At 33.2% G+C, this 15,570-nt stretch overlaps 1 protein-coding gene across 1 annotated transcript; it reads right to left on the minus strand.

The window, feature by feature from the left end:
• Positions 1-158: 158 nt before the first annotated feature.
• Mct1 (Monocarboxylate transporter 1) lies at positions 159-15,067 on the minus strand. The gene is made up of 7 exons (XM_013312954.1): positions 14,889-15,067; positions 11,099-11,767; positions 3,263-3,382; positions 2,385-2,609; positions 1,382-2,167; positions 1,104-1,304; positions 159-697 (listed from the first exon to the last, which is right to left on the minus strand). The coding sequence occupies exons 2-7, from the start codon at positions 11,280-11,282 to the stop codon at positions 540-542; spliced, it is 1,674 nt and encodes a 557-aa protein (XP_013168408.1). The 5' UTR covers positions 11,283-11,767; positions 14,889-15,067; the 3' UTR covers positions 159-539.
• Positions 15,068-15,570: the final 503 nt, after the last annotated feature.

Genomic DNA, 15,570 nt, shown 5'->3' on the forward strand with positions numbered 1-15,570 from the left:
ATTGTGCATATCGGTTTTAAACCTGGTTTGTGGCATTACTTGTATTACAATGAATAAAATCGACTAGATAAATAGGTAACATTTTTACAATTATCATTTTAAATGTATCACTTTATACCTAAAAGTATTTATACGTGTAAACTATGTTATATTTAGTATTTTGTTATTTATTTTACAATTATTCACATTTATATAATCAGCAACTGAAATATAATCAATTAATCACTCAGAGTTCACATTGTACTTTTCCTCTTTACACCTAAACATTCATTTATTTCACAGTCACTCTCTACATTATCTTTGGAATGAGTTGAACTATCACTAAAGAGTTTATCGTATTCGCCATCGCCACCTCCGTGGTCTTCATAATCGTAACTATCTTCATAAAAATATTCATTACTAGAAGTGTCTCTTACAACTGTAGTTGTGTATACCCTGTTACTATAGGTGTCCTCAGTGGACCCAGTGTACGATGGAGTAGAGGGACTGTTCAGCACGATTACAGGGTAGTCGTGTCTCGTCCCCCTAACAGGTTCCTGCTATATCTCTTCCATGACCGTTTCCTGATTCCATCTTGTTCTATTATTACGTTTCTCAATGATGGGAATTAGGAAGAGAATAATTCCACTTAGCGATATCGTGCCCGCGGCTACATAGAAGCCAGGCGCGTATGAGTTCAGTTGATCATACAGCCACCCTGAAATGTGTAAATGATGCATATTAAAATAAAGAAAGGTAACATAATTTAAAACGAAATAATGAGGGACGTAAACGCGAAATAATAGCAGGCTCCCAAACCCTGAAGAAGGGCCCTCAATGGGCTTAAAACTAGTTGGTGACGACACTAGGTATACGGGTGAGTGTTAGGTGTGTCATATTTACTTGACAACAATGTCTCACGAAAGTTTAAACAATTTAAAAGTACTTCCACTTTTCGTAGTATGTTAAAAAAGGCCCGATGGAGAAGGAGTTGATGAATAAGGTTTTTTAGTTAAGAACTTCCTTCAATTACATGCCATTCATACCAGAAAGGCATTATTAATTTCAATCAATTAGAAATATTTTAATGTTAATACAACCATAGACGTATAATCTTAAATTACCCGCAAAAGGTGGTCCTATTAATGAAGCAATTCCTTGAAACAGTAGCAGCAGACCAAAGGCGTTGGTTAGTTTCTCAATGCCAAGTAGATCTACCAATACTACTGACGTCAGTCCTACGTAAGCCCCAATTGTGAAGCCAAACGTTGTCGCATATAAAGCAAGTCCCCAAAATTCCCAGCAGGCCATCGCCAAGCCTGTACCTGTGACAAAAGAAAGCAGTTTTAAGAAAAGTACATAAATAAAGAAAAAAGAAAACAAAAGAGCAAAATATACTTACTTATACCAGCGATTGTAAGACACAAGTTGTAAGCCAATAATCGGTTAACCCATGGCTTATCACTTATATACCCAAGAATGATCCTTCCAACTAAATTAGATGCACCAATTATAGATATTAAGTAGGCCGGATTCTCTATTCCTAATTTCTCGCTCATAGGAACGGTGTAAACGTATGGTATATAAAAACCGATACTAGTTAAAAAGTTCGAAAGTGAAAATAAAATAAATATCGGATCTATTAGAAGAGATAAATCTAACATTTCTGATAGAGCAGCTTTAAATTCATCCGAGCATGGGAGCCAGCCACATCTTTGCACAGGTTCTTCTGATGGTTCTCTTAATACTACTCTTTCTGGAGAAGTTCCTCTAAATCTAGCGAGACTTGTCATACTGCCTTGGTACAGCACGTCCGGTCGCAACATGATGCCGCTGCCGTGCCGCGAGTGCGATTGATGCTTTAAATCGTTCGGCTTATTCAATGCTGGCTGAGAAAGTGTGAGTCTCGCAACATCATTCTCCTCATTCTTTCCATTTGCTCTTGCTACATTTTCCGAACTTTGTGATCGTTTAAGTGGAGATTTTTTTGATTTGATCAACATAGGCTCAGAAGCTGGCGTTTTAGGCGGTTCTGGAACAGCTTTGAACATAAGTCCTAAAGGTATGCAGTTGAGAATTAAGGCTCCGATAATAGCCATCGCTCCCCGCCATCCGTAATTTGAAATCAGACTGGACGTGATTGGTGCGAACAAGAATGTCCCCAGACCTGATCCGCAAACAGCAATTCCTGAAAATAATATCCAATAGATTTAATCTAAGTTAATGATTATCATCCGAATTCAATTTCACAAATTAAGTCTTAGCGTAAATATATCATAGTAAATTTTTAAGTAAGATTGTTGGAATTCCTATAACTATTAAAGTGAGAAGCCATGTACGACGCTACCGTAGTAGACATTGTTCCGTCTATTAGTTCTATAAGTCTGGAATTAGGGGTTAAATACCTGTGGCCAGACTGCGATACCGCTCGAACCAAACAGTGACGCTGACAATTGCCGGTAAATAGATGAGACCGAAGCCCAGCCCCGTTCCAACTCCGATTGTAAAGATGAGCGTGAGAACATTTCCGGCAAAAGCTGATGCAATGACGCAGATGGCTGACAACAAGGCGCCAGCAATGGTCACCCTCTGACATCCCCAACGATTCACGAACGAACTAGATATTGGACCTGAAAATAAGTTAAAAGTCTGATTTAAATAAATTGAAAGATTTTGAACTTAACGAATGTAATCTATGGTCATTTGTACCATTCGAGCGGAAAGGCCCTGATAAGTTAATTGATAAATTTATATATAGATTTCATTATTCTTTATATCACGATCAACAGATAAAGTAATAATTGACATAAAAATAATTTCATCAATGCAGATATTGCGACAAAAACATCAAAATATCAGCAATAATAACTTCGTAGATAGCTCGTAAAACGCATATAAATACACTTGCGGAAATCAAATTATATTATGTTTGTCTTACATTTTTTGTACTTTTATAAGATACTCTTTTTGTGAGGTGAAGCACGTATCATATTACTTCGCATGTCAAAGAGCTATTGAAGATTCGTGGCGCTATTTCAATTATTGTGGGGGTAATGATGACACAAAACCTTTAATGGTAAATCTATTTCTTTCTTTTATATCTAATTATTACAACACAATGTATACCTTGATAGAAAATGTAATTTGATGAATTTGATTTTTTTATGTTTGAACTAACTTGTAACCTTACGTAAGGCTACAAGAGGCTTGAAATTGTTTATTCAATCAGAGGACTTGTAGCTTTTCTGTTTTGTTTTTTGATTCATTACTAGTTTATACGTACCCGAGCTTAATGTGACCCCGACAAGGATAGAGACGATCCACGCGGTCTTGCCTTTGCCCTCGTCGAAGTAGGTCAGGAACTCTGCATAGAATACGCCGAACGAATAGGTCATGCCGTCGGCTGAAAACAAATTATGTCTATTAAAATAAATGCTTACTCATACCAGACTTTATATTGCAACAATTTTTCCTATCTTATAAATAGGTTATTTTTGTGATAATGATCATATAATAAAGAGTTAAAAACGAAATTAATATGAAAAAGACGTTTTAAGTTTGGATTTTATATTTAAACCCTTGACTCACGAAGAAACTTGACACTATAATCTTGTGCTCATAATTCATATCCGGACATAAACTTTTTAAAATTGCGATAAGATTTGTATAAGTCATTTCCCTTATTTATGCTAATATAACTTCTGTCTGGACTGTAACAAGATGCCATGACAGAAACAGGCGTGGAGTGGAAGCAATTCCGCGGTTCGTCTGATTAGTGTGCATCCCGGAGGCGTAATTTAGTCCTCTTTCCCTTCCCACCCTTTTTCTTATAAGGAAAGAATGGGAAGTGGAAGTGGACTTTCCCGGTGAGAGGATGCATGGGAAGGGAAAATATTTTCTTTCTTTACATCCTCTCCTCCGTCGATTAAAGGTAGGCAACGCATATGCAATTGCGTATGTCTATAGGCAACGGTCACTTCGCTATTTCAGGTGACCGCTCGCTCGTTAGCCATCTTATGATATGAAAAAAGATATTATTTTTTTAAAGATACTACATATTTATCTATTCAATGTTAGTAATCATATTGATTTATCTATCTTGTTATCGTTGAATATGACAGGTTCCAATTTCAACGAAGTGGGTTAACATGATAGGTCCGTAAGGTAACAAAGGTATGTATATCAATGGTAACAGACAGGAGCATGCGACACGTGCATGCAGACAATAGTCTCGTCTGCTTCACGCGAACAAAAGACCGCTTGCGAAAAGGGTTTATGCAAAAGAGAATAAAAAATGTTCTTCATCACGTGCTAAACATGACTTTCTCGTGGATCTTGAGAATGTTAATATGAAATGTCTGAACAGTATGAATGGAACTTGATCTTATTTTAATTGACGTTACTTTCTTCATGGTGTTTTGTCACTGTTAAATATTTCAAATTATATTACCTGTTCGTATAGGATTGTCTTTTTTTCAAGTAACCAAAAGAAAAAAATATTCAAAGAAACTTTAAATGAATGCAACGAGAAAGTGTTTGTAAAATGTTTCATCCCATTACAGAATTGAAATGCATTATTAGCAATTTTTCTTCGTTAATCGTCCTTTAGTTGAATTTCCAGTGGGTTGACTGGAAATGGTTGATATTTCTTAAATTTTGTTCTTTGACTGCGGTGTCGTATTAAAATTTACTCCTTGACAAAACTTCCCGTGATTTGGAGACTTAAATATGAGATACATATATATTAATTTATGATTATCACCATCGATTTAAAAATCTTGTAGTCAACGTTTTATTGTAGCTCAGATATGATTATCAAGTCATAAGCCGACACTCAATCAATTCATGATAGTGTATTAGATAATGCTTTGATTGAAAATTTTGTCTCACAAAATGAATCCCTAAATTGATTAGGCTTAGCAATAAATTATTGACGAAGTATAATTATTTCTTAGCTGGACAGTATATCTGACGATTAATAGGTACTTTTTTAATCTTACTTGTTCCTAATAAGAGAGTGTTTGAATGATTGTTAAAATGTATCTCTACAACGGCTGCATTGATCTGGGTGAAATTCGCAAAAAAATAATTCTGCATGGATGAAGTTGCGGTCGACAGCTAGTCATTTATAACTATATACGATGAGATGAAATAGTAAATACTATTATGACATTCATTGAGAGATATTGTTTTTTTTGGTAAAAAATGCTCTTATTTGATTCAATTGCAGTTTTAAATTTTCTAATCATAACCATACTCTCAGCTTCATTGCTTTTGATGCGGGTTTTTTCAAATTTATTGAATTTGTTCACAATGAAGTACTAGTCAATCTTCAACAGTTAATTAGCAACAGTCTTAAAACTTGGCCAAGGTTGGAATGTAACAATGTTGGAATCTGTTAATTTTATCATCAGCAGCTATTTACAACAACGAAATTCAATGTTAGAGATCACGAGCCCGCGTGGTGACAGCGTAACAGTGGCGCCGTGGTCAGTGGGCGGCAATGGCAGTGACCTAGTCTTTGATCAAAACATTAGATGAGTCATTGAATTCGTTCACGAATAAAACATGTAACTCTAGCTCAATGACCAGGTGACTGATTGTATAGTTTCATGATTTTAACAAGTTCCAGAAAATTAAGTGTATTTATTATATTTATTAAATTTAGTTTGTTAATTTATAATCTTCATTCTATTTAGTTACGCGATACGGAGCCATTACGAGTTTTCTTTTGAAAATGTCTCCTAACATAACAATGATATTAATTGCTTATTCGTCATTGGCAAGTGTAATGTGAAAACAAATTAAGAACTAAAGTGTTCTAATTCATGTCGTATATAAATAGTTATCAAATGCAAATACATTTTATGTTATATGCTTTTTTATAAAATAATCGGAATTTTTAATTTGAGATTGAATTGTTTACATTTATGTTTATTTAGATTTTAGATTAGGTAAAAAGTAAATCGAATCCTGGACCTGTGAATAACGGTGTTTCTTTAACCTCCAATAAAGGATCATTAGCATCAATTAATATTTCTTTTCGTTACAATTACAAGTGGTGAAAGAATAAGGAAATACAATCAACATTTTTTTTTCTGGAATTCATCTTACGCTGTTAACAAGGGCGCAATAAAAATGTCAATAAAAGTACTTGTTACTGAATTCTAATGATTAAGGGAACAATCCTCGAAATATGAAGTCGTCATTTTCAATATATCTTTGATTGGATTGAACAATTTTTGCATTAAAATCTTTAGACAAGTTTGAACAATGTCTGATGAATCAATAATCTAAAACATTTGCTTATTTTAAAAACAATTGGAATAAAATCCCACATAACTTGTTTGTCTAGCATCAGTATTCAGTATTAAGTTTGTCTGTCAATCTATCTTGATTATTTCCATGAAAAAATATTTTTTATCTGGCATTATATTGTAAAGTGGATGCTGATAGGATAATGTTAAGCGTGATAAACGCTCACTCCTCTAACACACCCACAAAAAATTATATTTTATACAAATGGAAAAATTAGTAAGCAAACACATTATGAAATATAAGTTTAAATTTACGCCAATTTGTTGCAAATGTCGCGGCCAACGGCATGTGTTGCCAGTGATAAGAGATAAAGCGGAGAAGGAGGTCGTAATGTCAGACCAATGACGCCAGTCTGTATCGCGAATATTATTAAATAGTTATCAATAAGTTGACGCCAACTGACCAACAGTATACAAATCTATCACTATTTGTAATGAGCCACAATCGGATATGAACATTAGTATTTTCCGTGATATCTCTTTGCATATTTCTGTCCCTTATATTGTTTATAAATAAATAACTCCAAAGAATCATAAATCAACAATTACGATTAAACATTCGCATTATAGAGTTTTCATAACTTCTATGCGTCTAATATTTGTATAACATTGCAGCATTCATTGTTTCATCAAAAAATGTCAAATTATTATGCATATACGTTGATAAATAGGTTAAGAGAACACATTAAAAATTCACCTACATTTATTAGCATGACATTACAAAAATTGCATTAAAAAAATATTATCTTAAGCAGATTTGCTACAAAACCTAAAGTTAATGAAGTCAACTGATACCCCCAATTTAGAGGAAAATAGCTTAATGTAAGAAAACAAGACTGACTGTGATACATATTAAGGACGATTCCCGTAATTATGAACCGTCAGAATGTGGTTACCATACTTCTAGGTCATGGTCTCGCTTACAATATGATGGCCGTGAAAATTAGTAAAGCTTTGCTCAAAATTGTTATTGATCTAGTTTCCTTTTGTTATACTATTGGCAGATGTCCAATCTCATGTCGGAATTAAGTCTTAACCCATACGAAAGTCTTTGTCGTCGACTAATGGCCTTAATCTCAAAATAACAACCGAAACTTAGGATTTACTATATATATGATCAGTTATCCATATATTTATTCAGTAAAGCTAAAGTTATAACGAATTAAATCAGAGAATGAAGTTTTTTCATTCATCTGTTACCCACATGTAACAGAGTACGACACATGTATAGAATTCAAGTTAAAAACTGCATTGAAAATAAATACTGCGACTGGCTGGCTAGTACTTTGTTTATTTTATGAGTAATTGTAAGAAACGTTCAAAGCTGTTTAGCATCTAAATTAAAATGGCGGCATTAGAATTTGCATTCAATTAAAGGAGTAGCTACTAATTAATTAACTATGGCAAATTCAAATGCCTTATTACTACGTATTCAGTAGTCAGGTTGTTTTGTTAATAAATTGATTTGACTGGTTGATTCAGTGAAATTTGACCTCAATAACGATACAACACCGAACGGATTTCGGTCATGACCTAAGTAATTTTATATTGGATCGAATGAAATGAATTATTAATACAAACGACAAATCGTCTCATCGATTAATGGAAATCTTAAGTTTCTTATTATTTAGTAGGTTTCTAGTAAGAGGTCTTCTAAATATTATTTGAATGTAAAAGAATGCAAACATACGTGTTCCAATTAAAAATATCCATTTGTAACAACAGCATAGGTTTAAAGTTACTCTATGTGCGAAGAGATAAGAAAAGCAGGCCAACGAACACAATGCTGGAATACATACAGATATTTTACAAATTACGGTATCAATAGCAGTTTACAAATACGGAATTGCAAGAAATCTTTTAATTGATATTATAGGAAAAATACTTATTATAAACGTGATTAGAATTTGTAATTTACTTGTCGGAATAAAACGATACAATTATGATCAATAATGACTAATGAGACATGTGTTTAAATCAGTCGATCGGAATAATGTTGCCTTCGCATTGTAAACAAGCATTAACTCATCGGCTCGCATTATAAATGAAGCGAATGGTGTCGACTTTAATTATCACCTACAATGTTTTACAATACTTAACTACTTACTGGTCAATTTACACATGAAATAATTATGTTTATTTTAGAAATATTTCATGTATAATTAGGTTACACCGTGTTGTTAATTATTGATTGAATAATAAAATATTATTTAGTTCAGATATCTACTTGTGTCTTTTTTCCGCAGAACAAAAGAATACGATATAAAAAGCGATCATAACTTTTCTTTTGGAACTTGATGTAAGAAAAACTTAGTAATAAGTAGGCTTTAAAAAGTTTTTTATCGTTATTAGGTTACGCGGTGTCTGTTACCATAAACTGACGTATTTTATCACATTTTTACACGAGATTTATACACACTTGCAACATATTTATTTTCAAAAACATCAATAAATTATGCTAGGGGCTGCGCTAAAGGTCTTGTCTGCCTAAAAGCTTTTGAAGGGTCAATGGTAATTGTCGCGCGGTATAACACAATGAAAACCTTAGAGATTTAGTTTAAAATGCATATATGACGGTTAAAGTTAACTCGTGCGACCGCGATTAAAACAAATGATAAACATAATTGACTCGTAACCAGAGAGTGTCCTTTATTTCTTAATTATAAAAATGAAAATAAATATTTATGTGAAACATCGCTAGTTTTGGGAATATATAGGATTTTTTATTTATATTAATACGTCGAAACTGCTATAAAAATTCGCAAACTATTTACTATTTAAGTTAATATTTTAATTTAAATTCCAGGAGGTACGTATATCTGAACCGCAGAAAGTTATTATGTAATAAATAGTTTATTTTTCGTAACGATAATAATTAACTTTAAGCATTAAGATAAAATGGTATCACACTCGTGAGAGCACTTACAGTTTGTGGGTACGAATAACAAACTACGTAGGATGTCCTATTATGCAAGGTAAATTACATTTACATAAAGGAACATTTCGTTCTTTTTTCTAGTTCTTAACAAAAAGTTACTGTGTTCCAACCATTTCATATTTTCTTTCCCCTCATTTCCTTTGGAAATGCAAAGACAATTTGTGTCAATATAAGAGTATGTCAATATATGTAATACTAGCTGTTGCTCTCGACTCCGTTCGCGACAATACGAAAGCAAAAAAAACATAATTATGTAGCCTATGTGTTCTTTGAAACTATGCTCTACATCTAAGCCAAATTTCAGTGAGATCCATGCTATTCTCGAGATATCTACAAACATCAATCCATCCAAGTATTTATAATATTAGTAAGATTACCCTACTATTATTTCTAACAGTGAGATTCCACTGTTAGTTCCAAAACATCTGTTTTAAAATTTTTACATCCCCCTCATTTTCTTTAAAACAGAGATTTTTAATGTAAATTTATTTTGTTCTTAAGTACAGCAGTAGAAACTTACTTATAAATATCAAAACATGTAAGTATACTTGTAAGAACGAAGATAATTTAAGCAAAAATATTATTTAGAAAATATTTAATAGCAAAAATATTTTTCAGAAAATATTTAATAGCAAAAATATTTTTCAGAAAATATTTAATAGCAAAAATATTTTTCAGAAAATGAGTAGAGCTTCGAGCAAAATGTTCCGATCAATTTTCCACTTCACTACTATAACATGTTTATTTCGTATCGCTGGTTAAGTCATAAATAAAATTAGATGTCTCGGGACAAAATAACGTGTGCCCTCGAATGTAGGATGTTTATAGCCGACTTACAAAATTATAGTGCGCCGACTACTATTTTTTATAATACAGTTTAAATTATTACAGAATACATAAAAACAGCAAGATTACTTTAAGACAAATATAGGAGCAATACGAACCATTTTAGAATCATTTTAGACCAACTGATAGAAAATGGAATATCGTTGTGGACAAATTATCTAATTGCCATTGAAGTAATGATCACCACAAATTAATTTAGTTATCGCTTAAATGTGTTGTTCCATTTATAATTTGATAAAAAACCTTTCAAAACTTTCGCTAATGTCCGAAATGTCTAGATATTGTTATTTTTTTTCTGACAATGTGCTATTAAATTATCAATTACTATTATCTGGATAATAAATTTTAGCGCAATTAATAAATATCTCTTCAAAAATGTATGTACATAAACAAAGTGTCGCCCTCGACATCGACCGCGCAGAATAAAAAAAAACTGTGTTCTATACGTATGCCAAATTTCATCGAGATCCATTAAGACATTCTGTAGATACCTTTAAACATACATCCATCCATCATTTCGCATTTATAATATTAGTAAGATTGATATTAAGTTATGATATAAAATGATTTTAATATATCTTGGCCGAGTTAACAGTTAACAAGCGAAGTGCGTCAAGATGCCTATTAATATGCTATTAGTGGCGGAGTCACCTCGTTCCATAAAATATAATCTACACTATGCAACCTTACTATGCACCGATACCGCTTTTACCGCGTTTACTCACTTCTAAAGACATTACTAACACGTTGTGATTTAAATTTATGTTGAAGCAAGGAAGCCTTTTGATGTGATATTACCGCTGAAGAATCCGCAATAAGATCGCTTTGTCCTTGTTTGGGAAAACTGTTAATAATATGTATATTTATATTTTTTTATTTATACATACGTAAGACATTTTTGTAAGAATATTACATAGTTTTTTTTGAGCTTCTTTTGTTAATTATACGTTGGGAAACATCAGCATATACGTTATCAAACACAGATTAGTACGATTGTTAAGGTAAAAACAATACTCACTGATGATATGAATCATGAAGGAAGCGAAGACGACAACCCATCCCCAGCCTCCGTCCGGTGGCGGCGGTAGGCTTTGGGAACCCTCGCGGGAGGCCTCGCCCTGCTCCTCTTGTCCGCCTTGCCCTCCATGCACCGACTGCACGCCGTTACCATTCCTCGAGCTCTTCACCGCGCCGTGAGACATCCTCAAATAACCCTTGCTTATTCGCCTTCACAACAAATCTCCGATAATTTCCCACCTTAGTAACTCAGTCTGACAGTTGATATGATTTATTTTCAGAGTTTATCTGCTCAACATAGTGTAAATCCTTGTATTGTTCAACGTATACTTTACATACATTTGCTTATGTACCGATAAGATATGACCGTTACATATAATCCACTGTTGATAATCTAGATATTAAAATACTATTTATAAAATCTGTACTGAAATAGAGGCACTTAGGTTTTGGAATCTGTACTGATTATTATTCTACGACGATAGGGAAGCGCTGTAGTTCTTGGAAGGGACAGTTTCATAAGATAAGGTGACTGAATGTCTTTTCTTTTCTTCTCATTTCTGAGCACTGATCATCTCTTTCTGATCTCATCTAAGGCTTATAACTTTTCTTCTTGTCTGTACCAGTTTTCGATGGACTCTCATTTCTGCGTATAGCTCCGTTGCGAAATCTGTAAGGAGAAAATTTATTTTAATATTGTTCGAAAGAATATCCGAAAATGAGCCAGTATATAGACTCAACACTAGCCCTCCTAAAATGTCGACGTTTATGTCCCTTCACTATTCATTCTAACACTGGACTTTGTAACGAAAGCACGTCATTCGCGCCAAAGGATTCTAATTAATAATGTCTAAAAATATGTACATAAGTACTATGATCTTTACTATTTTTATTACAGTTATAGCAAAATTATACTTGTCGTTATTAATTAATCTTTGTTTCTGTAAATTAGTTGGAATCCTACCGATGAAAGTAAATTATGTCGTTTTATAATTTCAAAAATTATTAAATAAATTATCTGATTGCTTTGGTGTAATTACAGTACTCGCGAAAATCCTTATTTTAATTTTCTCAATAAAGATTAAGAATGTATCCTTGAAATTCACCCATTGTCTGCAAATTCAGGCACTTAAGAACATTTTACAATAACTTTTAATTGACCAGAAGCGAATAGAATGCCCTCCAAATTTTACGGCGAATCTTATTTTGGCATGAGAGTCTGAACAAAGATTTAGATCTTCTCAGAACTTAAAGCTATGCAGGATTGGGGAATACTCATTCGCGCGCTTTTCTCCACGCGTAAGGAGCCCATGGGGTACTCGCCTTGCACTTGGAGGTAACCACAAGCAGCTATAAAGTTTGAGGTTTCTTAAAATATTAAGTCCAAGAAAGATAAAACCAACATGTTTTAAATATATAGAGCTGTCAATCTTTAGGTTGACAAATGTCCCGCTTGGCGATATACAAAAAAGTTCACAATATAGTCCCTACAGCTGCTGTTTCTAAGCAGATTTTGTAGTTATCAGACGTGACAAGCGTCCGGTAAATCGATCACTGTTGAAACATATCGATAACGCAGATAACAACGGTTTCGTAGTCAAAATGATTTGTTCGACAGCGACATTGTGCTCAATAAACGTTTATCACTCTCAAGAGAGCTACCTTATCCAGGCATCCGTTACATATCGATATAGAAATAACAGACAGATATTTATGATGAAAGAATACGTTTACAGTTACAGCGCCTTCTTTTCAAAATAACTATTAAGTGTAAAAAAATAAGTATAAAAAGGAGGAATAGAAAGCCATTTTTCATGACGCTTCATAAAAATCTTGGCTGATGTAATTACATATTGCATTTTAAATTTGTTTAAATTACCAACACAAAATCGATTTTAATTTGTTTTTATCGATATTGCGAGAACTAGTGCATTTTTTTGTGATACGAAACAATTGTTATTTTGAAATGGAAAATCGATTTTAGATTTATACTGACCTCTGTATATCGGTCAGTGTTAAAACATAGTTTTTTTTCAGTGCGATAAAATTGTTTTTTGTTAAAAGCACAAATCACTTTCTGGAATTTTTTTCATATCAATGTTAAATAATACAAAGGTTATCTGTCGTGTGCCGAGAACATGCGATATTATGTATTTAGATAGAAAAGGGCAGAGTGATAGACATGTTTCAATATTAGTATTAATATAATTGCAATATTAACAATATTCCAGTCATTTTTTTTATTAACGCTAGCTGTCGCCCGCAACTCCGTCTGCGTGGAATTAAAAAATACAAAATTAGTAGCCTATGCGTTCTTTTAGACTATGATCTTCACACATCTAAACCAAATTTCAGCGAAATCCGTTGAGCCGTTCCGGGGATACCCTCAAACAAACATTCACCATTTATCCATCTAAACATTCGCATTTGTAGTTTAGATGAAAATTAAGAATTTTTTTTTTTATTATAAATAAGACAACCTAAAAAAACATATGTCTTATATAATGATTTTGGCATATTAAAATTGTGTTAAAAAAAATGTAATTTCTAGTATCATTCAGTCTGTTTTATTATTAACATTATTCTGATAAATAACCGTACCTTAATTAATAAAAATATCAGCAGAATTGTTGATGAATTTGTACTAAGGTAATATTTGACTCGTTTCATCAAAGATGTTCATGCAAACAAAGACGTATCTCGACAACTCCGGCAAATTTATTGTGTCTTTATGCGACTTGTTTTGTTCTTTACATCATTTTATCGGGATGATAATGTCAAAGAACTTTCTGACTTGTCTTTCTATCTTTTTTTGTTCACCTATGAGTAATAATAATAATGCTATAATATTATAGAAAATAACAGATTTTTTAATGGTGCCTAAATACCAACATTAGTGAAGATTTAGCTGAAAAATCTACACTTATGAGCTGTAAAATATAAAAAAATATTTTTGGAATTTCTATATTCGAATAGTTTTCGATTTTACCATGTGAAACAAAAGTTGAATCGGTAAACATAACACTATCGCATGGACGATAAGAGGTTAATAACAATGGTTGCACTCTCGGTCCGACACATCGTATATCGCTGTTAAAATATTATATTTATGCCAGTTGACTTTGCATATCATGATAAACATATTTGAGGTAAACAAAACTTGTATTTACTTATCTGTGGTAGGTGTGACAATCTCGTTACAAGATTATATTGTAATTAAACGATAGTACATATATAAAAATCATAATAATAATGCACATGTTACCGCGTCAATAAAATTGGCTGCGAGTGAACATCAATAAGCTGAATCAAAGTTAACCGGCTTGTCAATTGATCATTGTATTCAAAAGTTGTTGACCAAATGAACTGAATTTGTCTGGACAATTGTGTTAGTATTTAATCGTAATGTAACATTTAAATACGCGATAGTAATGACTCAGCGGATATCAAATGTTTCTAATTACAAAATGCATGTAATGCACAAATCGTCCGAGCCAAACAATGCTTTTTGTTTCTTTCCATCGATGGCTTGCTGTTGTTTATATTGTAAATTTTTCCACATTACCCACGTTTTGAAGTTATTTGAGACCATTTTGTCGTTAAAAATAACTCAAATTAATTTACCTTGTAATCAAAAGAACATTGTATGTTTCTTTATTAATAGCTTGTGCAGTTTATATCAAAGCTAATGTCAAAGATCTGGCGCCAGAAATAAAATTTGGCGTCGTATACAATAATATTTTCGTATAAGTATTACACGAAATAAAACTATTTTATTGAAATTCACTTACGTTCACACTTCTTTGTTTTCACAGATTATTTATTTGTGAATTATAAACAGCGCGAATGTCACTTGATTGCGGTAAGTGAATAGCGTAGCGGTATGCGACACGCAGTGAGGGAGCGATGAGATGCGGCGTACGTTCGCGGTCGCGTACGCTTTGCCACTGTCAGCTGCCACCGCCACCGGCTACCGACAACGAAAATAGCGGATAAGCGAAACAAACGTCGCGCGAGCTTCAAAAAACATATAACAGCCAACATTCTTAGGCAATGCAGAAAGACCATTGTTTATGATAACGTAATGAAAGATTTTGAGGAAGAATTGATTTAGATTGAAGAATTGAAAGAATTGATTTTGTATACACAAGTTTACGCGAGGGAACTAGCTAATCTACTATGCTTTTCTGAGGATCGTCTCGTTGAGGTTTGTAAATAACGCTGGAATTTGAACAGAGATTATACAAGACTAGACAAGGGTCGTATTTTCAATTGCAGAATGCAACATTCCATATCAGAATCAATCATCAGACAATGCATCAGAAAGGCGTGTATGGAATTTGCTACTACACATGTAGTAGTACTTGCTACGACGGGGAACTAAAATATAAACTATTATGCTTCCTATGTTTCCGGATGTTTTCCCGCACTTAAGGCGAGACAGAGACGCGGCGCGGCGCGGGCGGTGGCGGC

Source organism: Papilio xuthus, unplaced genomic scaffold, assembly GCF_000836235.2.
Source record: "Papilio xuthus unplaced genomic scaffold, Pxut_1.1 DF827597.1, whole genome shotgun sequence".
Taxonomy (NCBI): domain Eukaryota; kingdom Metazoa; phylum Arthropoda; class Insecta; order Lepidoptera; family Papilionidae; genus Papilio; species Papilio xuthus.